We start from the raw sequence: 26,705 nt of genomic DNA, 5'->3' as shown, positions 1-26,705 counted from the left end.
AGTTCCTACACTAATTTTCAAAGAGGCAGTGTACTTTTTCTGAAGCTTTGCGCTTGCGCAGTTATATTAAAAAAGGCATATAAATTTGTCCTCCCTGTCACCCAAGTCTCTGGACTATTTCAGACACCTTTCTATGGCTATAGTTTGCCATCAACATCAGACCTGATGTTTCCAGGCATTCTGTTTGATATTTATTTTGTCATAATTGCAATGGCTAAACTCCTTGCGCTTAATGGTATATATTGAAATGAAAACTGCAATGGGTTCTCAGGGTGTGATAGCATTTTGTTGGGAGACGTGGAATGTACAAAAACACAGAGTTGTGCTTGAATTGAAATATAGATTACTCACTCAGAGCTCTGCACTTCTGAAAAGCATCTCACCCTGGCATTTCTCAAATGGCTCTCTAGAGGAAATACGCTGCTAAAAGAGTGATTCATAGACCACGGCTTGACGTAGCAATATTGAAGTGTTGTGTGAATCACCTCTTATAAATTTTTCACACACTGAACTCTAAATAGCTTCTTGTGTGATGGCCCACACTTTTCCAGTGGAAGCCTTTCCTCTCCTATTGCGCTCTATTACAAAGTACCAAATTACGCTGACGCCACTCTGGTCTGATGGGCAGTTCATGCATAGCAATAATGGCAAGCGATGCAACACCAAAAATGCCTTCAGTTTCCTCTCTTAAAGCACCCGAGCTGTTGGGCAGATGATTTCAAAAGCATCATAGGGTGCAGTTGTGTATTGGAAGCCTTGTGCATTTTGCAGAAGCAGCTCTGGAGTTTTGTGGAAGTGTGTCGTTCGAACAGAATCGCTCTTGGACTTTTCATGACAAGGATAAGTATCATTTTCTCCCTTTGAGAATAGCATGCGAGGCTGACTTCACTGTGAAGTATCAAAGAAGTGGCAACAGGCACAGTTCAAAAAATCATAGGGCCAACTTTCAGACCTTCTGCTGTCACAGTGGATCATGTTTTCCCCAACTCTAAATTACAATATTCATATAAACTGCCCATAATGTAGTGGTTGGGTGAGATTTCTGCCAGTGGTTTGGTAGGCCATCACCAATCTTCAAGAGGGCGGTTAAAATTCAAGACATGACATGATAACTGCAATCTGATCTTGGGAAGGGTAAATCTCTCAATCTCGGTTCTTCTCCATTTTTCATTTTTTCCACTATTAAATTCAGTTCACATTTCCACATCTGTTTGGGTTTAACGGCTCACCCGAATAAAGTCCTGATGAAAATGAGCCAGCATTTCATTTCGAATTCCTATTAATAAGAACATTTTTGTATGCAATCTTGCCTAATATACACATTTTTTTGCTTAATACAATGCCTTTTACTATGTTCTTTTCACTAAAATGTGCATTTTAGGCACACTTTACCCTAGTATATGCATTTTTGTACACATTGCTTGGCTGGATGACTACATTGCAAAATTTGGAGAAGTGTGAATTTTGAAGAATGGCTGTGTTCTAGAAAGAGTGCATTTGGGATGTTCTCCTTTAAACACAATCTGAACTGAATTTCTGATCTATTCCCAGATGGAGAAACACTGATCTGGATTAGATGGAGAAAGGAATCAAACACAGGTGACATGTCCAAAGGATGCACTCTTGTGTTGTGTTGAAATCCCTATGATCGCATTAATGTGAAGCTAAAATATTCTAAATTGAACCCAGTACCTAAATGTATTTAGGTAATCTATTCCTTCTCTCCAAACTACTCCAAGTTTCTTGGAAGCATAGTATTCATTTTCATTCATTGTGCTGGCATTAACACGTTGACAGTCTATTGTCTTTCTGATAATTTTGACAGTCATTCGTTCTATCTTATATGATTCCAGCCATCCCAGATACATACATACGCTGAAAAACGTGTAGCACATGTTTAAAATCAGAGAACCTATTCAGCTTTGATAATATGAGCAAAGCAATCCAGCAGCAAGAAGAAAATGATGATCCAGAAATGATGGAATTTCCCTTAATTATTTCTTTGAGTTGTTTGAAGTGTTGGGTTATATCATATCATTAACATTTAAAAATCCAGTATGTATCTAAGACTGTCTTGAATGTTTAACTGCACAGTATGAATAATGCCAAGAGCAAGCCTGACTCTACTGAAGTTAGTGGGCCGGCTTTTGTTTAAGTACCCTGAAGAGATTATCACAAAGCAATTATTGGACTTAAGATGCATGCACGAATTTGGGAGAACTTCACCCTGTGTGTTTAAGTATTAGAGCTTTAGCATAGGGTGGAAGCTGGATATCTAACGGGTTTTAATACATAGAGGACAGAGAAATAGAGAAATTCATGGAGGAAAGAGCTATCAGGAGCTACTAGCCATGATGGCTGTGATCTGCTGCCACAGTTGGAGGCAGTAATGCTTCTGAATACCACTTGAAAACCACAAGAGGGGAGAGGGCTCTAGGACCCAAATTGTGCTTGCAGGTTTCCCCACAGGCATCTGGTTGGCCACTGGGACAGCAAGATGCTAGACTAGATGGCCTGATCCAGCAGGCTGTTCTTATGTTTATAATTCTAATAGCCCGATCACAAAATTTACTCGAGGAATAAAAGCTTCCAGCGGATGTACCATGTTGCATGTAGTTCTGCATGGATTCACTGAAGGGTGGCCATTCTCATTCCCCACATGCCACTTGGCAAATCTTGTCTAAATCCAAGGGAACTTTTAAAGTAGTTTATGACAAGAAATGGGAACAAAGGAAGTTGCCTGACTCCAGGCCAGAATTTCATTTGTTCATACAGCTCATTATAGTCTATTTTGATTGACTATTGCTCTCCAGTGTTTCAGACAGGAGTCTTCTCCTATAGTGTTCCTTTCGGTGGTGTAATATGAATAATTAGAATGTGCTCCAGTTGTTTCATCACTGGGGCTCCTAAGAATGAGTGAAAATCCAGTTGCCCATTTTCAACCAGATATGTAGGAAGATGAGGAATCTAGTCCTGCGATAACTCAGTCGGTAGAGCCTGAGATTCTTAACCTCAGGGTTGTGAGTTTGAGCAAAAGATTGCAGGGCGTTTGACTAGAGGGTCCCTTACAACTCTACAATTCTAAGTCAGAAAAAGATGAAAAAAGAAACACAAGGATTTGGTAAACTGGATCCTACCAGTGATGCACCTGATTTTGTGTTATGTTCTTTGGATACTAGTTATGAGATGCCAAAAGATTGTTGATTGATTTAATTTTGAAAGCACCCGAGTCCCAAAGCCTCATAGTCTGAAATCAGTTCTGACTAAACTTACTTCTAGATAACCACGTGTAAACTAAATGTGATGGAAGCCTGCAAAGCAGAGATGCAATGGTGGCAAATAGGCTCCCACAACTGGTTAGGGTGAAGATGCCAAATGCTGGAAAGGGTTTAGATAGCACCATCAACACACAAAACACTGTACAGGGAGCCCTGGACAAAACAGTATTCCATCAGTGGGACTTGGCAGGTGTATGTGCTGACTGTGGTATGGCAGCTGGACCTGACTGCCCAGTGCTGCTTGGAGTACCATGTAAGGATTTGGGCGGGGGTTTTTTTGTTTGTTTGTTTTTTGCAGGCTCAGGGTAGGCATCAGTTCTGGGCCTGCAGGGGTGCTGTGGCTCTAGCAGCTGCCCAAGGATGCCAGCTGCAAACCAGAGAGAGGAATCACTTTTTGGCCACATTCCCCTTTCAGCAAACATTTTGGGCAGAGGGCATGCTAGTGGCGGGCAGGGCCAAAATAAAAAATGGGCAGAACAACAAATGTGATTTTTATCTTGGCACAGTCTAGTTCCTGTGTGCACACCTCTCTAGCCTCCTTCCAGCTGAGCAAGATGTAGCACCAGAATACAATGACCCGTTGCAGCCGTGCAAAAGCACTAAAGGATGGTGCAATGCAGGGCCTGTAAGCCATCTGGCCCAGGGAGAGAAAGGTGCGTCTTCATGAAGCACATAGTTAAACTACGGAACTCACTGCCACCAAAGGCCATGATGGCCACCAATTTGGATAGCTTTAAAAGAGGGTTTTACAGATTGATGGAGGCCAGGGCTATCATTGGCAACCAGCCACAATGGATATATTTTACCTCCACTGTCAGAAGTGATATGCCTCTGAATGCCAGTGGCCGGGAGTTGTAGGTGGGCTCTTGTGTTCATATCCACCTTGTTCCCCACAGTTCACAGGCGATCGAAGTCCCAGCTGGGGACGTCAGGACCGGGGGCAAGATGGCAGGGTCCAGAAGCCAGGAGTCGGAAAGCCAAGAGTCTGAGGGTCAGAGAGCCGGGAGTCAAGAAGCCAAGGGTCCGAGAGTCAGGAAGCAAGGAGTCAAGAAGTCAAGGGTCCAAAGATCAAGAAGCAGGGAGTCAAGAAGCCGAGGTTCAAGGATCAGGAAGCAAGAAGCCAAACGGTGTAAGGCAGGAAGCGTGTTGCTGTGGCAAAGAGCCAAATGGAAATGCTGACCTTGTGAGTTACCATTCACCCTCACCTGTGAGGCCGCGCCTTGCCTCTTCAGAACAAACTTAGGAAGGCCCCAGTCCTGCAGAGTCCTATTGGTCACAGGGCCTGGCTGCTGCACGCACACCTTGACACCACAGGCATCTGATTGGCCACTGAGAGAACAGGATGCTGGATTCAATGAGCCAGTGGCCTGCTCCTCTTCTTATGCACTTAGGGTGTAGCTGGGGAGGAAGGGTGGCCTAGGGAGAGTGAGGCATGGAGGGCCACATTTGGCCCCTGGGCCTGAGGTTCCTATTTCTTGCTTTAAACAAACAGCAGCTCCCTGCTGTGATGGACTTGGGTAATATGGCACCAAAATTTGAACTGCCACCCCAAAGCTGGAAAAGCAAGGCTTTGGGAAGGAAGCACAAAGGGTCAGGCAGGGTCTTAGAGCCCTCCCACCTCCTTCCTAAAGCTGGGAAAGCACTAACTAGGCTTTGGGAAGGAGACAGGAGGACTCTAGGACCCTTTCAGAGCCCCCTGTGCCTCCTTCGCAAAGCCCAGTGCCTTACTTACCAGGCTTTGAGAAGGCCCTTGGCTCAGCATCAGCACCCAGTACATAGCACTGCTTTAAATGCACCCCTGCTCCATATCCACAGTCTAAATTTAGTCCTAGGGGAGACAGGCAACAAAGAAAGAGGGAGGGAAGGAAGTTCGAGAATGAATGAAAGGAAGAAAGGGCAAGTTGCACATGCTTGGGCTTTGTTTCAGTGGTGAGTTGGACAAAGTCACTGAAACCAAAACCATCGCGAGTCTCCTTTAAATCATCCTCATTTTTTATCATCCTCATCAAAAACCCTATAGTAACTCTGATGGTGTTCCAGGCCTCCAGTGTTAGCAACTGGAAAACTATTCAAACGCCACTGAAAAGGCTGTGACAACCTGAATAGAATGCAGATGTTTTTTTCATTTAGCTTTCAGATTTTGCTGAGAGATTTCTCGTCAGTGGCTATTCATTCTGGTGGGTTTTCAAAATTGCTGAAATTTTATAGTCCAACAGACAACAAGTAACGCAAAGTATACAGGATGGGGCATGCCGACATCTGCACTGGTGCCTGGAAGTTTCAAAACGTGACACACTTCCTTTTGCTTGTGGATATTACAGGCAGACTCGTCAAGGTATCAATCACATCTGAGACAAGATTGACAAGACTCGCTGAGCACCTGCCTCAAAATTGTACAATGTCAGTAAGCTTTTATGGGAAAAAGAAAGAAAGGACAATTACCCTTTTTAAATTGAATGGCTTCAATTGGTAAATTCACATAGGGTTAGAGCTTACTATTTTATTTTATTTTATTTTTTGTAACATGAAGCCCAATCCTATAGGTTGCCTAAGACTTAAGTCTTGTGCTTACTTACTTAAATGTCAATCCCACTGAATCTAGTGGAATAGTGGCCTAATTCTCACAACCAGCAGCTGAGTTGTAAATCTGTGCCTTAGCCTCAGACCATAGGTGGGGGTTCACATTATGTTCCTCTATGGGTGTGAAAACATTTATACAGAAAACCAGTGTATCAGAAAAAACCTCAGGCTTTTCTCATTAACATATAATTTTCCATGTGAAGCGGGGATTAAGTAGAGCGTGGGGCAGGAATAGGCAAACTCTGGCCCTCCAGATGTTTGGGACTACAATTCCCATCATCCCTGATCACTGGTCCTGATAGCTATGGATGATGGGAATTGTAGTCCCAAACATCTGGAGGGTCAGAGTTTGCCTATGCCTGGGGTGGGGGGAGAGAGGAACATTCAACTTTGTGAACCCCAACTGCAGTGGTAGAGTCTCTATAAACAAATTTATTACTGTGAGAACGAGGCCTGATTTCAGAATAAATAGGAATAGGATTGGAGTACATGTGTTTCAGTTAACAGCTGCTCTCTGACAAAAGCATAATACATAATGGCTTATGGGGCAACCTAACAGCCCAGTCCTAAACCGGTTTGCACTAGCACATGGGTGATCAGGAATACCAGCAGCTACACAAGAGAAGATCGGTATTTGAAAAAGCAAGGTGCTATGGCAGATGCACTAGCTCTAAGACCATAGTGCCAGGCTTAACAGGCTCCCATTATATCCTTAAGCAATATATTTTAGTTTTGTTTTTTTAAAAATAATATTTATTGATAATTTCAGGATTACAAGGAAAATAAAAAACAAAAAACAACAACACTACAATACAAAAAAAATAAAAAAAGAGAAAAGCACAAAATATACGACAATACAGCAAAAGAAAATAAAGAAGAAGAAAAAAAAGAGGGGAAAAAACACAAATCCCAAATTGCATATCCATAATTTCCATTTGCTTGTTTCATTGACCTCCTCACACCTCCCTTTTTGTATTCTAGTTTGATAATTATTTCAGCAAATTCTTTCCATCTTTCTCAATTTTTGTTATAAAATTTATCTTAACAATTTAACCTAATAATCAACTCAACAAATCCTTTCCATCTTTCCCCATATTCTGTTATTCAGATTATCTTAATTTATTTAACCTTATCTTACCCCTATGTACCTTAAGACTTAAATCTTAGTTTTCAAATATACATAGCTCCTGATGACATTTCTGCTAGAGTCGTATAGTTTCATTCCCACATTATCCCTAATATTCATTAAGCTGATTCTAAAATTAAAAATTTCCATTATAAATTCTCTTTCAATCATCATCCAGCGTCTCTTCTTCCTGGTCTCGGGTCGTGTCAGTCCTTACTGTCCATTCCATCTAGTCCATCAACTGGAAGCCTTATGTCCGAGGCCCTTAAGTCTCTTCCATGTCCCTTCTGCAATTCTTCTTCATCTTGTTTGTGCTTGCCCTTTTCCTTGTCTTTTGTTGGTCTCTGTCTTAGTTTCTTTCCTTTCTCATTGAGGAGTAGTTCTCTGGGGGATTCCAACCCAAAATTGTCTCCATCACCTTTCATCCAGCTCGCCCATTCCCCACAGTCCCACTCCCCACAGTCCTCGATATAATCCAAAATGTATTTAAAATCAAATTTCAAGATCTCTCCAAAGCTAGGAATCTCCTCATCTCCAGACTCCCCTTGGCCCACTCCAACTTCAATCTTCAATAACAGCGGCTTATGCTCCTGTAGGGCCTCGGGTCTCTCCATTTGTACTATTTGAGGTGCAGCCGCATCCTCCTCCATTGCCATCTGCACTTGCCCAGTCAGTACAAATTCATAGGTTGGTTCCTGACTGATTTCTGTATCAATGTTCCCTGTTTGTCCACAATTATCAACCACAACAGTCAAATCCATTTTCTCATTCATCAAGTCCATCTTCTCATGCATCTGTTCCAGCAAAGCATTTGTCTTGCATAGAGCAAGCACCCAGTCTCCCTCCCAGCTCATCTTTGTTCAAGGTCAGAAAAGACTGTTCCCACAGTTTTAATCTCACAGATGTTGGGTCTCAAATACCCTACAGCAACAATTTAGCAAGCTCCCTCTAGAGGAAACAAACTATTTGTATCCATTTTTTTTTAAGACAAAGGAAAGTTACTTTCATTTTTCAGATATTTCAGATGTTTTTCAGATATTTTGTTTCTTTAAAATGCAAAAGGCAACATTAGAATCCACTTGTTTCTCTTCATTAGCTATCTGTCAAAGTATTACGTTCACAGTCAATGAACCTCTCCAACAGTTTCTGTCTCTGACACCCCGTTCCCAGGTTAGAGACGGTGGAAACTTATCCTTCTTCACTCCCTCTCCTGCCAGGGTTAAACAGAGCCCCCCCCTTTCTCCTGCTTCCAAGGGGGGGTTTCAGTAGATCTGAATGAAGGAAATTTAGTCTTTTTTGACAGCTTCCCGGCTTTAGCTTGCAAAATTTTTGCTTTAGTCTATATACAAAAAAGCGGAAGGCGGACTTCCTGTTTGCACCTTCCTGCTTCGATACCAAATTAAACAATTTCTTGATCCAATTTTCCGTTTCTACTCACGGGTACTTGTTTTAAATCCAATTGTCCACAGGAAAAAGTCAGCGCTCTCTGGCAATGGCTGTGCAGCTTCACTCCGTGAAAGTAGCAGTCAGTTCGTAGCACCGCGCTTCTCACCCCACTTCGCTCTGGAGCCCCTAGATGGGATTCCCCGCGAGTAGGGGGGCGCTTCTGGTGCCCTGCCGAACCCCACGTTCCCAGGCTTCCTCCGCCTGGGATTTCTAGCGGGTCCCCACCTTCGCCACGGCAGGAAGACCCAGTTTCCACGGAGCCCGTTCCTCCAGTTGGAGGAACTCCGCCATTCACCAATGGCGCTGACCCGGAAGTCCAATATATTTTAGTTTTTGTAAAGTGCCACACAATTTTCTCCCTTTGTATTGAGTACTTTAAAGGCAGGGCAGTTCAATAAACACAAGTCTGCAAAGAGCTGGGAGGACATAAATGGAATATGAGCCTCCATCTATAGCAGGGAGCACTCTGCTTAGCAAATGAAGGATCGATTTTGCTCACTTAAAATGATTTCATATTGATTAGAATGCCTAAAGTTCTGTTCATGTAAACAGCAGATCATGTGACATAAACATTCCTGGACCTCCATTTGAAGCTGCAGGTGAGTAATCACATAACTGAATATTTCCCAAATAAGCAACAGCAACCAATTTTTTGGTTTGTTGTTGATCTTAATTTTTTCAAATGTATTTTGTGGTTTTTATATTGTAGTTTTATGTTGTGAACCGCCCTGAGATCTATGGATGAAAGGTGGTATACAAATTTGGAAAATAAAACTAAGAAATCAAATTAATAACAAACTATAAAATTCATATGTGGCATAAGGATTCTAGCCTAGCCTCTTCTGACATTTAGCTGTGTAGGACCTCCTCCACCCAGTATGGAAGCATTCAGACCCTGTAGTCTGAAGTAGTAGACTCTAGAAACAGTTACAGTAAACGATCTGCTGTTTGTCTAGCCCAGGCCTAAGCAATCCTTTGGCATGTGGTGCTAGCCTTGAAGCAGTGGTGGCTGCTGCCTATTGGGTGGACAGGAGACTAACAGTAGGTGAAGCCAGAGCCAATGACAGGCAGACCTACCCTCTGATTGGTTGTAATAAGGTGGGCAGGCCGGGGTTGGCTGAGATCAAAGTGAGGTTGGTGCGGCAGTGCTTTGCAAGGCCAGCAAATCCTCCGGCTCTTTGTTTGCCTATTTATAATTTTAAGCTTAATGGTGACTTATTTACAACATCTTTCTTTACTATGTCGTAGCACGTAGGTAGAAATATAGATACATAAAAGAACGCAAATTTCTCACTGCATCTTTCTGTTTGTTCACTTAAAGAAGGTAGATTTCCCAGGGGGCACTGAGTATTTTTCCCCCCTGAAAAGGGGGTGGTAGGCCAAATAAGAGATAGAATCATGATCCCTCCTGGTGTGCAGGGTGTGGGGGCTTCCCAAGTGGCCATTTTCACCAGCCATTTTTAAGGCTAATGCAAGATGTTGATTCTAGTACAATGATCTCTATGTTGATGAAATGATGGAAGTTGGTGGTGGGAAACAGGAAAACGGTGGAGGATTTGCAGAGAGGTAAATCGAGGGATAGCCAACATAGTGCTCTCTGGATGTTGCTGGGCTCAGCCCCAGCCAGCATGGCCACTGGTGAGGACAAGGGGAGTTCTGGTCTATAAACATTTGGAGGGCACCATTTTGGCTACCGCAGGATAAATTCATGAATCGCCCATTGAAGGACCTGCCTGTGTTATGTTAATTATGTAGCTTGCAGCCAGGTCAGGGGATAAAAAAAAAAAGATCCTAGATGTGGGGGAGATTTTCATCGGGAGGGCAATGTGCAGAGATGAGAGACTTAAGCCTTCCTTCACTATTTTCCCTCACACTACATTTAGAGACGGCGGGGAAAATCCTTCCATTGGTGCTAAGGGGAGCTCCCCCCACCCCAATAATTGAATTGCGGACTATTTGTGTAATTTTCTTTGGGGTCACAGCTGAGGGGGGGTTTAAACATTTTGATCCCAATGGAAATTGCCTCTTCCCCCATACCTACACCTGCCCACCTAGGATTGAAAAAGTCTCTATGGCTACAAGGCAATAAAATAAAATAATCATCAAATAACGTGTAGTTAAGCTCCCAGGCATTCAGCTTCTATGTGAATCTGTTTCCTCTGTGTTCTTATGTCAAACCACAGCTGTGTGATGGGCAAAGGAAAAGCACAGCTCAACTTTTGGGAGGAGGGTGCTTTAAAATGTCATTTGCTACCCAAGTAATTGAAATCTCAGGTGTAAGATTTTGTCACAAAGTACAAAGATGTTGCAAGGCTGAGGTCTCTTCCTCCGCAGCCTTGTGGTGAAAGACTGAGCTTTGTAAATTTTATGCTTGCTGCCCAAACTTGATAGACAAATACTCTTCTTTTTAGAAAAGGTAAAATTTCCACAGTGAGGATGCTGTGAATTTTCAGCTACATGGCTAATGGTAACAACTGACTTTTCTTTGCAAAAGGAAACCTGAAACTTCTGGAAACAGGTTTTTAAAGTCAAAAACAAGAGTATACTATTCAGGAGCAGTGCTGTTTTTCTAGAAAAATACAGTAGTGCTGGAACTCACCATGAACACCTCCCTCGTTCTCTTAGAATGGCAATGGTGCCCACCTGAGAGGTGCTGGAACTGAGTTATGGCTGAAAAAAACCCTATTTAGGAGGGACACAAAGACATAGAGGCCTTAGGCAGGGACGCGGGAACCATTTTCAGCTCAGGCGCTGCATTCCCTTCTGGGCAACCCTGAGGGGCCACATGCTGGCAGTAGACTGGGCCAAAGGCAAAACTAATGATCAATTTTACCTCAGTACAGTAGGCTTCCTTTTCCACACAGCTTTCTCTTTCCTTCTTCCAGGCAAGCAAGAAGTATTATCAGCATCCAAGGACACAGGCAAATATACTAAGGGAAGGTGCAAAGTAGAAACAAGAGGGGCTTGAGGCACCTCATCCCTACTTTGATGAAGGATAAAGTCTACTAGTCAGACTGCAATGGCTTGACTGGTGGTACTGAGGATGGGAATCCAAAATTCAGATTTCTTCTCAGTTGGCAAAGCTCGCTATGTCACCACCCAGCCCACACGGTTGTTGAGAGGCTTCTCTGGGCTACTCGGAGAAAAGCTGAGACAAAAATAAAGTGAACATCAGTGCTGAAGTTGTTCATCGTATGCAGCTTCCATTATAACCAGCCCTCATTGGGGTGAGTAGATTGATGAGGGCTTTGAACCCTGTGCTTTGAACCAGGGCCAGCCTGCCCATGAGGCGAAGTGAGGCAGCAAACTCAGGCGGCAAATTCAGCCTCCTCTGTGCTGGGTTGATGGCGATTATAATGGATACAAGTGAGGCACCACAGCAAATTGTTGCTGGTAAGCATGCATTACCCAAGCCTGTGGCTTGAAGCGGGTGATGCCTGAGGGAACACCTGTTCTTCTGTGAAAGGATGGCACCCTAGGGTTCCCTCACAAAGGAGAAAGCTTGCCTTCACAAAGAGTTATGGTTCTGTTTTCCTCAGGGGAGCTACCAGTCGACCCATCTCCTTCCCCATCTCTCTCACCACCTCCTAACATCCATCTAGACTGTCTCCTCTCGGCCTCCCTCTTTCTTCTCCTCTCGTTACTTTTTACTTCTTCTTCCTCTTGAGCATTGACACATCTGTCCCCTTCCCTAGCTCAATTACAGTTCATATAAAAACCTTGGATTTCTCCATCGATTTCTGCAGGCAGCTCTCACGTCCATCCCTGGGGCCATTCAAAAATAACTTCTCAGTGTGAACCAGAAAAAGACAGTGAGATGGTTCCCTCTATCCATTTTGTTTCCATGTTTCTCTTCCTGTTTTATCCCTGTTTGTTTTAACTTTTGTGAATCCAGTATCGCACTCTGTGACATATAATTTAACACACATTTGTCCTGGTGCCATTATGCTCAGTATTTTCATGCCCCTCCTAGACACTGTTATGAAGTTGGGGCAGTTCAGCATAATCCCATCAGGGCATGCCGTAAGTTTAACATGCACAATATGGAGATGGAAGGGAAAACTAAATGCAGGCCTGCTGTTTTTATGGCAGCCATGTTGGTGGGGTTTTTTTGTGCCCCCCCCCCCCATAATATGCAATTTCTCTCCCCTAATGTGCAATTCCATCCCAGTGGTCACTGGTAAAGGAAAAGTGATTACAGAATCACCTGACCGATATTAAAATAGACCTGTGGCCAACTCTAAATATTATATGATTCTATTCTGCCATGGATGCTTTAGTTGAGATCCCTATATTGCATGGCCTTGGGCTAGATGACCCCTAGGTTCCCTTCCAGCTCTACAATTCTGTGATTCTATTACCAGTAGACTTTGCTCGAGAAGTCTAAGGAAGTCAGTGCAGTTCTGAAATCAGTGCAGTTTTAGATAGTTCAGTCCACTATCTGGATCCAAAATGTCATCCAAACATATCCAAACATAGATGAAAACCTGTTCCTTGGTCTCAGGAACTATCAGGCAAAATTTGGTCGATATTAAGAGATGTCCAAATGTTAGGGGGAAAAGACAACTTTCCAAAATATATAGTAGATTTGATTTTTACCAGACAAATAATCTAACCCAGGGGGTCTAATTGGGTCTGCCAGGCCTCCCCATTGGCTCTGTGCCGCCACTTCAGTCAAGCCACGCCCAACTGCCCAGCACATGGCATCATATATGACAGCAGGTATGGAGTGGGTAGGAACCTGGCTGTGCCTGCAAACCCGCAAGCAAAGCATTGTGTATGGCAGCTTAGCAAGACTCTAAACACACTCACTTTTCTTTTGCCATGTTCCTATGTCATATAGAAACAGCAGGGGCCAAACTGGATATAATATTAAATGTGTCTTTGCATTTAACATGTAGAGTGGTGTGTGTAATTATCAGGATGACAGCAGGCAGGAAAGAGGGGAATTAACTCTTTCCTCTACTGCTGCGGTCCTGATGATAACTCCTCCTCTGATGGTGGTGTCTGTATTGGGAGGAAATCCCTCATTGGCGTCAATGGGGGGCTTCCCCACCACAGATCTCAGCAGGTGAGGAAATGGTTACCCCCACCACCACTATCATGCCTGCTAGTCCTGTTAATTATCACCCCCTCCCAGCTGTTATTTTCACTGAAACAAAACAAAACCCAGTATGTTAAATGCAACTATGCATTTAATGTCATATCTAATTTGGCCCTAGGACACATTTAAGCACATTTGAAGCCTGCCAACTCCACTTCCCTTTTTGTTGAAGCGAATGTGCCCTTGCACTCCATTGTTACAAGCCAAGTTCTAATTGGAGACCAATAAGAAATGGCACATTCTACGCACCTAGTGCATTTCAAGTCTGATACCATCTGCCAGCAACGAACAGCATATTTTCAGGAGCCTGTTATATAAAACTTGCTTAGGCTGTAATTAAGACCACAGTAAGCACTTGATTTTGTTTATGAAATATGCAAACAAATGCATTTGTTAACTGCAGTCACTCAATGAGCCAAATACGTATTTAATCAAGAGGCTACAGTCTTCTCTTAGAATATGCACTGCACTTCTGTCTTCTGCATTCTTGCTGATGGGAAAATTATTGCCCCGAGCACAGAAACAAAACCATGGCAGCTGTTTCTAAACTATGTACTTGCTTCACTTTAGCTCTTTGGCTAGAATAGATCGTGTCTGTTCCTTTAACACCAGAAAACTCAGGGGAGTTACAAAAGAAACAAAAACTCCAAACACCCTAATCTGGTAGTTCCTATTATGCAGTATATAGAATGATCTCCAGGGTGAATTAAAAATAATCTTATTTAGTTTTTAAACAATGTGCACATGTGCCATCCAAAGTAAGCACCATCTTAGAAGAGCATTCCCTCTTTGAAAATGGTGCCTGCTGCGACACATTCTGTAAAAACAAAGAATGCCTTTTCCTTCAGTGCTATGGTTTGACTCACATACACATTTATGCAGATCTGATTAAATTACATTAAAATTAAATTAATTAAATGAAAATGCATGTTGGGTAGTCCATGCAATTCCATTGATCCGAGTGACAGGATGGCATGTGTGAATGAGGGACTCCATACATGAAAATGACTGGGTCAAAGACGGGTGGAGTGGGATGTGGGAGCGTATAGAAGACACTGTTCAAGCAGCATCTCATTATTACAAGTGTTTATTTGCCTGCAATCCCAAGACCCCTAAAAGAAGCTTCACTTTTCACACATTCTCACCAAGGACTCATTGAATGTGGTAAGCAAGCATCGCCAGCCAACCTTCCCACCACCAACATCGTGGGAAGCGTCCCAGTGGGATGCTTAGGAATGACAGCCTAAGAGGTGTAGCTGTACCCTCCATAGAATGATATTTCCCCCAACAATTCTTATCCAGAGCTTTCTCAAGCCAGCAGTCAAGGCCACAGGAGCTTTGTTTTTGGAAAGTCCATTCATTCAATGGGATGAACAGGACTCTCTTGTGTCGTGATGCGATGTAAGAGGGAAGGCGTATGAATCGCCATGCTGAGAACAGTATCCTGGGCACATGCTCCTCATAATTTCTCTTCTTCTTACCATGCATCTTATAAGGCAGGGCGAAAATTAGCTAGCTTAGCAGTTAATTACACTGACTCCTTGCTCATGGATGGCAGCCAAGGCAGGAGGAAGCCACATGCTCTTCAGTGCGATTGCTTCAGGCAGACATCTGGGTGCATTTCTCTGAATGTATCTGGACATCAGATTGGTGTATGTCACTTTTCTTCCTCTCAGCTTGTGGTGTATTCTAACCTTGCTATCTCAGGCTAATTTTTTTAGCATTGGTTCACAGGGACGTTTGGCTCCGAACAGGGAATCAGATGATAGGACTTTTTCAGTTCCCCACTTCTACAGTTCTAAGGCTATCTGAGCCTTACATAATTTGCACCTTCCTATTTATGAGTTCCATGGCAATTTCTGCCGTCACGATAGATTGTGCATTTAGATTGTGCACGTCTGCACATTCAAATCCAAATTAGCATGCAAGTGTGAATGCTCGGCTGCTTCAAATGAGATGCACATTCCAATATGTGTTTCAATGAATCTCTATCTATGTACTAAGGTGTGTGTTATCTACTTGTTTACATGTATTTTGACTTTAATCAGGCCTGCTCTCATCTGCCCCCCCCCCGGACCTTTTTAATACAGTGGTACCTTGGATTAAGAACTTAATTTGTTCTGGAGGTCTGTTCTTAACCTGAAACTGTTCTTAACCTGAGGTACCACTTTAGCTAATGGGGCCTCCCGCTGCCGCCACGCGATTTCTGTTAACCCAAGGTACTATTTCTGGGTTAGCGGAGTCTGTAACCTGAAGCGTCTGTAACCCGAGGTACCACTGTACTGTATTTGCCTGTTCTGTAGGTCAGTGCTCTCTTTTTCTGCACTTAAGCAATGTGGAGTTTTCTTAGACCCTTGACAAATAACTCCTCCTCCTCCTACTATTGGTAGCATAATTTATAACAGCATTGAAACCAGCACTCTTTGCCACATTTACCTTTATTTCTTTTCATTATGTCTGCTAATTTACCACACATTCTCTATTCCTCCTAAACTGCAGGTCTCAATTTTATATGAGAGGGAGAAGGCTAGCATAGCTTTCAGTACACATTATTTTAAGCATAAAGATTAAGACCATCTCTCACTGTGCAGAGGTCAAACTGTCAGACGTGCGCAAACTTGCATAATTACATCCATTCACCTTTCATTAATTCAGATATTATGTGACAAAACGTGCTGTCTCGAAGGAAGGATGAACCTTAACACAAGAAGATTCTGAAGTGGCCAAGTCTAACTGATGCTTGGAAATAAATTAGCAGATGTGCAGCACAGTCCTAGCAAATAAATTCAACTGTGTTTCGTGGGTCTTTGTGCCTGCAACCCATTTTTTTTTCTGAACATCTGAAGGTTTAAAACATTGCTGGGAGAGGGGGGAATACGCATGAAAGTCCCACACCCCAACATCCCTTGGAACACAATAATTTCTCTGCAGACCTTCATGCATTTAGACCTGAACAGGGGTTCGAATTGTGTTTAGTTGAGTGTGCTTAGAAACCCTTTGCCTGTGCACCCAGAGATACTGGGAGTGGAGCTTGTGTCTATGCCCATCGCCACATTTTAAATCCTCATGCGTTCATATGAACATGGGTGAATGGGTGGGAAAATCCAAATTTACATGCATGAGCGTGCACACACATTTTTTTAAAAAGAACCTGATGCCAGAAAGAGAGATGGCACAATACTTCTGTTGAGATCAGGTACTGAAATGCTTGTACTAGGAAGTGAGATTAAAGCAGGCCTAATAGCAAAAGAACATATGAAGGAAAACACCTGCCTGGATGCTGCCTGGCACATTTACATTGGTGGAAGTTCACAGTGTTTTTCGGTTGCAATTCTCACAGTTCCTAGCAATTGGCCATACTGGATGGCTGATTGGAGTTGAGTTCAACCATAACTAGATGCCCACAGGTTTCCCATTTCTGATTACAATACAAAGCTAAGAGCACCAATCTTGAGATAAACTAGCTTTGTATTCCATCCAGCATGGCCAACTGCTAGGAAATATGTGAACAGCATTTGGAGGGCCACATGTTCATCATCCTGGGTCGACAATGACTGGCAGTTTTCCACTGCTTTAGAGAGCACTTTTGCAGTCCAACTTAGAAAGACCAGGGACTGGCATGCAAAGTATGCCCTCTATTTCTGAACTACCTGTACAGCCATTCCCCTTCAAAATGACATGGAAATAAATGACAGCTGCTGATGGCCCTTCAATTTTGAAAGAGCTGAATCTGACTGTGAGGTTAACAATACACTGTTGACACAATATCATACAATGTGATGGAAAGGTTTTTGGTAAACCTTATGCTAAGTCGTCGGGCATAAATCAGAATACTGAACAGAGTGCTCACATTTTTGCTCTTTACAGCCAACTGAATGTCATCATTGATGGTATATTCTTTGCATGGGGAAAAAAATCAGTATTTGAAGCCAATTGAATTTTCCAGCTTTCTAGTATGTTAGTTGAGACATACTGGTTATCGTGCTTCTCTATTGCAAAGTATAAATGAAAAAAGATGCAATGTTTAATCCTGCTAATCTTAATAGTGGTGTTATTTAAAATTCACTGTAAAAAAGAGTGGAGAAGCTAGAAGCATTTTTTGTAGTCCAATTCTAAAGATAAGTAAGGCTTGGACAACCTATCAAGTGACTACAGTGAAAGGAGCAACAGCAGCACTCCCCGAGTACTCATATGCTTTTCAGTTGCAACCTGATTATGAGGTTACTAGCAAATACGAAGTGTCTAGGGTGTCACTGATATAGCTGGCTTCCTGAGCGCTGTAGTTAAATCCCTGGTCTAGAACATTCCCTTTATTCTGCTATGGTGATGCAAACCCAATACAGGCAGGGTTGTCCCCACATGGTAATTTGTGTCCCTGCTCCTCATATGCTGCATTCCAACTGGATGCCAGGGATGGGGTTTTCTATGGAGGAGATGCTTAATAGCATGGTAGAGAAATGACCCTATGGTTTCCTTGGCTTCAGTACCTATTATTGTACACAAAGTATATATTCAAGAGGAAAACAGGATTTTTGAGAACGTTAAAAAAAGGGGAGGGAGGAAGCCTACCTTTTCAATGTTAGAATCCTATTTACATTGGAATTAATTTCCTCCCAATAATATAAGCATGTAGTAGAAGGAACTAAACCTTGTATTAAGGTTCCAAAGGATTTGTGTGAAGTAGCCACTGGTTTCACCAATTCCTTGTTAAGCTTAGCATTTTTGTAACACGACACTTAATTTGAAATACCATGTTTGCAAACAGAACATGCATTTTTTTAAAAAAAACCAGAGCATTGTTTTGACAGTGAATCAGTCTCTAAGTCTGTCACATATTAAACACCAAGGCCTCTTTCCAGCTAAATTTAGTTGTGATTGTCTTACTCTATCTCAGTGCCGTAGCTACAGGGGTGCTAGCTAGGTTTTTTGCCCCATGTGAAGCCTCCAGAGGGGAGCCACTGAGGCTCCCAGCCTGTGTGTGTCTGTGTGTGTGTGTGTGTGTGTGTGTGTGTGCATGTACACAAATGTGCATGGGGGATGCCAAACTGAGTCTTTGTCCTGGGTGAAATACAGTCTAGTTTTGCCCCTGCTCTATTGATATCAGCTTGGACTCCAGTGTCTTTCACAAACATGTTGAGCTGTATTGGAAGACATTTGTCTATAAGACTGCAGACTGTGTGTGGATTCTGGAAACACATGGATAGGGCCAATTGCATGAATATTTCCTATTCTCATTTCTAGTTGACTACTGATCTGGTGAGATAAACTCACTCCATGGGTCCAGATGATATGGTTAGAACACACACACACACACACAGAGTAAGAAGTGACTCTCATGACTCTCTCTCTGCATGTATACGTAAAGGGAATCATGACACATTCTTTCTGAGTCAGAGCCTACGCCAGTGATGTTGCATATCCAAGATTATAAAAAGCATTAACAGCTATATACTGTGTACCATAGATTTACAGCCAGAGGGTACAATCCCCAAAAATCTAGCTGTCCCTAAATCCCATTGGAGTCACCTGTATATGAAAATTCAAATGATTTCAATTGGTCCTTGATGTACTAGGTACCCATTTTGTGGCCCAACATCACCTAACAATAGAAAATATGCTTCCATCAATTACGGTATTTATAGCCATTCTGTTATGAAATGTAAGAACTTCTCAATATACACTAGAGAGCTGAAAATGCGAACATAAATGTGAACATATCTGAATTATTATTATTTTTATAAAAAATCATTTATTTTATTAAATAATTGCTCCGTATTCAGTATCGCAATGTTCTTTAGCATGGAATACACATGACTTAACATGTGTACTTATAATATATCAGCAGATCCACCTAGGTATAAAGCTTTACTAAGTTACTAAGTGCACTACACAAAAGCTAAGAATGCAGTAACTCTATTGTACCACTGGAGGGAATGAGTTTTACAACGCATATTTTACACTGAAACTTCGCAAAAAATAAAACCAAGTTCTGGGTTAGAATTTAGTGGAATTATCTGCTAGTAGACTAGGGCAACCAAAAAGAAACATTCAGCAACGGCAAATATGGCCTGACTGATAAATCTAATAAGCAAAGGCTACAGAGCCTCTCTAAGGAGATTATTAGACTTTTAGCACACAATCCACAGATATACTTCCCCTGCACAAACCTCAGTGATGTGTTGTGCAAGAAAACAATTGTGCCCATTTGAAAGGGAGGAGAGGGGCTTGTGCAAGCCCAGTTCCAGGTAGCTGTGCCCTATATATGAGAAGCCCAATCATGATAAGATGGTCTGGGTCCATGGAGAAAAAAATAGGATATAAATTATAAAAATATATAATTAAATAATGGGAGATATACAATGGGGCATTCCATCTGCACAATGGACTTCTGCTTTCGCAAACAGGGTAATCTACTATACAGGGTTGAGTAACCCTCTGGAGCAGGTGGAGGCTGCTAGAGGAGGGGAAGAAAGGGAATCCCATTGCATCCGCTGGTGCAATGTTGGATCTCATCCACAAATAATGAAAAGGAAAATAAGTTGCTCCATATATGTGGTTTTAAAAGGGCAGATAAAATCTTTATTAAGAAAACACAGTACTGTTGTCCAAAACTTACTTAGAAAGGTAATACTTATTCCACCCCACCCCCCACTGTAAGTGGATGATGACTGCTTGACAAGTTACTCATCAGAAAACAATTACTTGGAACAACAGGGTTAAAGACTATCAGCCCATGTTTTACAATCCAGTGTGAACTGAAGCTCTTATTAATCTGTATTCAGAAAGGCACAGTTCAATGCATCTGATTACCACATCACTTGCCTTTCTGGATCAAAGCATCACTATGCAAACTATTGCTTGCAACGCCCAGGAGCCAAGTGTTTTGTAAAAAAATAAAAATAAATCAGAGACATTGTGGGAGCTCAACAATCAATAATGTTAGAGCACATTTAAGAATAACAAACTGTAATCTTACTGAGGTTTAGCCACAACCAAGACGCACGGACCTCTCTTATTGCCTTAGTTTGCAGCTGCCTTCTCACTGAAATGTCTTTATGTTTTGATATTTGCTGGGACTGGTTTTGTATTTAAGCCAGGCAAAGAAAAAGAAAGGAAGGAAAGTATGACAGATTATTTAACCACTCTACAATTTAGCACCCCACCCAAAGAAACAAAATGAGCATGTATAGTGTAGATCATTTTTGTAATCTTTATATAGCTCATATCTGTAAAGGGAACAATTAATGATCATTTCCCATGATAATAATCTCACACTGTGGACAGTCAAGAATGTCACAGAAGATTGCCCACTTGTGGCTGAGGAATTCTACAAGCAAAGAGGCCATCCCATTACATTCAATGAAAGACAAGCGCTCAGTGCAGCATCCAATACTTTTGCATACAGAGCATTTATCTTCTCATTGAAATGAAAGTACTTGTGCATGATGTATTTGAAGCTGTTTTTTAAAAAAAATCTATCAATTTACAGAGAAAAAAATTACACAAAAGCTACACTCATCAAGTAGCTCTGTTTATGAATAGTACGAGTACGGATAGCAATTTGAGATGTATGTTGTTCCCTCTACCAAACTGCTCTCCTTAGAAAATAAAACAGCGTGATCCAAAACAGATACCCACCAACTTGAAAAGACTGCATGAGGAATCTTGAAAACAAATGGAAGTCAACTGCAGTAGCCTTTAATAGAGGTAGCATTATTAGAATTAGTTGTAGAACAGAGTGCAGCTGAGAGGCATAAATACACAATAGTACAAGGCAAACCTGACAATCATTATAGTCTTTACCACATTTTTCCTTCAGAGATTAAGAAAATATATAACTCCCTCATGTGGCAATAATGCCCCCCTTTTTTTCTCTTTGATTAACCCAATTCCCAGGCTATTCCCTTCAGCACAAAAAAAACAACACTTTTCTTGCAGTTCCTAAGCACGGAGCACATTTGAAAAATTGTTCTATTCTAATGCTTCACACTAAGGGTAGCTTCAACCAGCCCCCCCCCAACCCCCACAGATAATCATTCACTGAGAATACAGTGCTACTCAGTTGTCTGAAAGGGTTTAGTGTGAAATGGACAGTGATGCCACTATTGGATCAGAAAACTAAATTTTTACAGCCCGTTTCAAATTCAGTCAGTAGAAAACACACAGCAATTCCTTATCATCCCAGGCAACAATGTTGTGTTATATTCTCACTACATAGGGACCCCCAAAATCTGCAAAACGGGCTCTGCACAAGGAACACCTGTGCTATGCAAGCATGTAGATTTCCCCCAGTCCCAACAGTCCATGTGCAGTTCCAGCCCTTAACCAGAAACCTGCAAAGACAGCAAGATGTAGATGACATTTCGTTGCATTCATGGAGCCTATCCTTTTTCCAAGCACATGTTGCGTGCCAGGGACGACTCTCAGACCTATTCCTCTTGTGAGCCTCTGAGCAGAGACAACGACGTTTCTCTTTTTAAAAGACTGAATGGACCCTTTGGGATGCACCATTTTTAAAAACTGATAGGCATTTTCCACCCTGTGTATGTTCCCCTCGCTGAAGCGCAATATACAACTTGTACTGGTTTGCAGGTGAATATATGGAGCGAGCAGCTATCAAGTGACTAGCAGCTACATTTATGCTACGTAAGCTGTTTAGAAAAAAGTAGCAAAAGTCACAGAGGCCAGTATATCTCTGCTGCCTTCATCACATCCACAACACTTTGTAAATCGGTTCTGAAAATCATTGACTGAACTGTAATCTGGACAGCGAGACAAAGAAAGAACTCCTTTGCTCATAGCTTTGGGATATTGTATTAGTAAAAAAGCATACTATATCTTCTTAAATAAATATATCCTATTTGTGGAATCACAGTACAATCCAGGGAAAAATACTGTCATAAGTACAACAGCATGATATAAGCTCCACAAGATTTTACATCAAATTTGGTCTTGTATCTGGAATACAACCTAATGGGAGAATCAAAATCAAATGTACATGTTAAATACTTTGAAGAACTCCCCTCCCCTCCCCCCCCGTAATACAGTACTAACACAATTACATGAAAATGACATTACAGTATCCTTCTCCCAGCTGATTCTATGCTTGCAGTATCAGCTTCTATGTATATACCTCAAAACTACATGAAATATCAAAGGTCACTAAATAAATAAACAAAAACAAAGAAAATGGGATAGTGCTAAATTTACACATTGAGAAATATATCCTCACTTCCATTAAGAAACCATAGAGGAGGGTAAGAATAATGTGTTTTATCTTATTTAAATTTTTTCTTGTAAAAAAGAACGACATACACAGGTTCAAATCTAGAGAATATGGTTAAATGCATAAATACTGATAGCTTTTGCTACTTTAGAATGGGCTTGATAAACTATAATACAATAGAATCAGAATAAACATGAAAGCAGAGAACATAATATTTTGGTTCATTTGAAATAATTAAGGTGCAACATTGCTGTCTCTAAATGAATTCATGGACATAGGTTGATGGGTGACATTGCTGGTATATGAAAATACATGCCACAATTATTATTTTTAAAAAAACAAAAACACAAAACAATGGAAATTAAAAAAAAACAAATAAACAATTAAACAGTACATTGTTGGTTTGAATTTTTCTGTGCTAACAAATTTTCTTTCTACCTGAAATTAGGGACACCCATTCTAACAAATTCAGCGCTACAGAAAATCTCTCTATTGAAATCAAACCATTATTCCGAGGGGGGGAAAGCCACAGGCACCATCCAGCTGTAGATTCTCCTGCAAAAGCACCACTGAAATGACGGGAAACTGAAGAAAAACATGTATACTGCTCATTCCAATGGGGCTTGTGCGAAGAGAACTTTGAAGTGGACTGCGCTTCGAATGGACTATAAAGCTTTGCAGGATTTCTGCTACTCTCAGTGCCTAACTGCTTAAAAATTAAGCATATCTACATAAAGGTTTATAAGCATCAGAAAACACTCCTTTTCAGTAAATTGACCCAAATCCAGTCCCTTGTCTAAGGGAAAGTTCATGAGGTTTAAGAAAGGAAGATAATCAAGGTATATTAATTCACATAGAAAAAAGCTAATTTTATGCATCTTTTATAAATGTACCATTCATATAAAGAAATATTTTAGGAACAATATTGAAATTTAAATGGCAGAAGGTGGTACTCCAGCAAAAATGCATCTATTCTAATGGGTTCAACAGAGTTTGTATGTTAGTATGACTGTCAAGATGAAGAGGCTGCACCGTAAGGTATTTGGATTTCAGCTACTTACAATGTTTTAAACCATAGCCAGTACATGGCCTGACATTCCCAAAGCCACCACAATATATGTCCAACAGTATGGCATGATGGCAGCATTTTGTTTTGTTAAAATAATTTAGAGAATGTTAACAAAATCAAGCTATTAAAATAGCACCACATGCTCAGGCAGCATGTGGAAGATTTTTCTACCTGAATTTTCTATTAAAAAAAAAAGCATTTAACTGTCTCATTCCTGTTGAAGTTGCATTTTTCCTTCATCCAAGTCACCATTTGCATCTTTCAAGGAGTCTGTTTTTGTTGCTGTTGTTGTTTTTACATGGGCTTGAAGTGACACTTTCCTTTTAAGTTGTCATAATTTTTACAATGAGTATGATCTGTTTGATGTTGTTTCTGACACAGACACTGAAATACATGCATTGGTTACAACAATTAAAGGCTAAGCCAAGCAGGTTTCAAGAGTCACTTTTCATATGGCTATTAAATCCAGTTACAAAAAAATCCCAAAACACACATCCGTTATCAATTCTGTCAAGTATAAATTAAGAAAGCCTGATAAAATTGTGTAAACTCTCATCATTTAGAGACCTAATCAATAAAAAAGGGGTCTCGCTGAACTGAACACTATCAAAATCCCACCAGAGAGAAGAAGACTCATAGAAAATTATTGCTGGGGTCTGGTCAATAGCATTTGGTTAAGTCTTTGTGCTATGATGCAAAATATGCAGGGAAACATCTTATGCTGTGGAAGAAGTACCCTGTGTTGAATGTGTAACTTCATGTCAAATTCTAATAACAAATGAATATTTTGCTGCTAGGAACAATGTTGTCTCAATCCAGCCAGGGGCTATATGGATGAAGAAAGAGGCTTCTATTTGTGTGTCCCTAGCTGGATGGGGCACAAACAAGTGTTGTGTGCACAGTTCCCTTTAATGATCCAACAGCTGGGCTGGGGGGCGCTACCCCCAAAGCGAAAATCCTGCCAATCGGCTGTTGAACATCAAGCAGCTAATTTGTGGGGCTAACTCTTGAGGGCTCTGTGCACACGCAGCCCTGATTGCTCCAGGTGTGCCGTACTGGATCGTAGGCAACTGGTAAAAGAGAAGTGGTTAAGAAACAGAAAGAAAAAAGTAAAGAAAGCTGGAATCTGCTCTGGCATGAGATGTGTGTATGGGAGTAAGTTAGAACATATAGAATAAAGACAAGGAACATGAACTGGAAAGGGATCTGTCTGACAGCCTAAATTTAGGAACATTATTTCTCAGTCATCGTTCACTTACACAACACTCAGCACTTAGCTATCCCAAACTAGCATTGGCACTTCATACAACCAATGAAGCCAATTTAGACTGTGCATAGTATTTATGACAATTCCAGTGTCTGTAAAATGTATAATATGTTCATCAGTGTGCATGTCAATTGAAAATTCCCCCGCCCTGCCCCAAAGAGTGAAGTAATACTAAGGTCACTTCTGAACAACATATTAATAGTATTTTTTTTCCTGTTTCACTGCTTTAGTTCCCACGTAGTCATTTTAGACCTCTATCCAAAAATAAATGAACCCTCCAAGGCTTGAAAGACAAATCAGTAATCTGCAGAATTGTTCTTCTCAATATGCCAAACCTTTGTTTCAAATGCAGATCATCCTCATTATTCTATGCTTATTTAAAAAACAAAACCCAAGCAAAATAAAGTCTGTCAACATTTTTTGCCAATAAACTCTACCATCCTGGTGGCAAATACAAAAAAGTGCAGAACTTATGGGCCATAGGACCGCGCATACGCCACTAACAATGGTACGCTTGCCCCACGCTTTCTTGAATTCTCCAAACAGGTTCTTAAATTCACTCTAAAATATATAAATGTAGGCATAACCTATTATATAAACCATCTCCGAACTGAAATCTTCATGTACAAAAAGGACTAAGAATATCTAGTAACTAGTGCAGTGCGTCAGTTTCTCCCCCTTTCCTCTTCTGTATTTTTTTTCTTTTAGAGTAGCTAGTTATTATATGAAACTATTTTCCATATTCTGGTTGATGAAACAGATGCTGTGTGAGCTACAGTAAAGTCTGCCCTCTTCTATGTAACTATGTATTTACCACTTTAAAAACCTTCAATAGAAAGCAAAGCTCCAGGATCTTTTCATTTCTGTTGCTTAACAGAGAAAAAAACAACAACACCCTTGTAGCAGATTCTTGTGCCCCAAACTGGAGGGGACCTGACCCAAGCTATAAGCGAAATCTGTGCTACCCTGAACACAAACCACTCATTTTCAGTCTATGGGTTCCTCCATCACATGGACTGACTAGCATCCGTTGGTAAAGACAAGGCTAGGATATTAGGCAAAGCACAACGTTTTACAATAGGGTAGAGTTTCACTGGTCAGCGCAGGAAATAAGCACCGGAGCCTGAGACATTTCTTTTGGCTGTCCATCACATGGGAGAGGCGCCGTCCTCTGATTTCTGCAAAGAAAGAATAGATGGAATGTCAACCCAGAATTAATTTGCAAAGTTACGTTTCCAAGCCCATGCAGCAGCCTCTAGTCCCTGAATCCATCTCGACACCTACTTTGCTTTCCCTAGCTACTGACCGCTTTCTGGCCTTCTCGATCCTCCATTTCTACTTTAGTATGTGCCTCTCCAAACTCTTTCGGACTATACACCTGCTTCTGGCCCACTTTGACCAACAGCCAGCTTCTCCCCAAGCCCTGGTTCCTAGACCCTTGTCAAAGCCTGACAGATTTATTAATATCTCCTTTAAGGAATCTTTGCATTCTCGATGCTGCTTAAAACCTTAAAAATGCAAACATTTCATTTGGCTAGCAAAGATCACACATGCTTGGGAATTATAAAGACAATCTCTTCCACTGACTAGGTATCAGGATCCTCGGTGC

General features: G+C 41.4%; 1 protein-coding gene across 9 annotated transcripts in view; it reads right to left on the bottom strand.

Annotated features, from left to right (window-relative positions):
• Positions 1–21,210: 21,210 nt before the first annotated feature.
• BBX (BBX high mobility group box domain containing) overlaps positions 21,211–26,705 on the bottom strand; it is a 131,655-nt gene continuing 126,160 nt past the window's right edge. For all 9 annotated transcript variants that reach the window (XM_081002676.1, XM_081002673.1, XM_081002675.1 and 6 more), the window contains one exon: positions 21,211–26,274. In XM_081002676.1, the coding sequence (XP_080858802.1) occupies positions 26,187–26,274 (88 nt within the window). In that variant the 3' untranslated portion in view covers positions 21,211–26,186. The remainder of the gene's footprint in view (positions 26,275–26,705) is intronic.

Source organism: Podarcis pityusensis (assembly GCF_964106645.2).
Source record: "Podarcis pityusensis genome assembly, chromosome: 4".
Classification (NCBI taxonomy): Eukaryota; Metazoa; Chordata; class Lepidosauria; order Squamata; family Lacertidae; genus Podarcis; species Podarcis pityusensis.
This window is presented reverse-complemented; position numbering and strand designations above follow the sequence as displayed.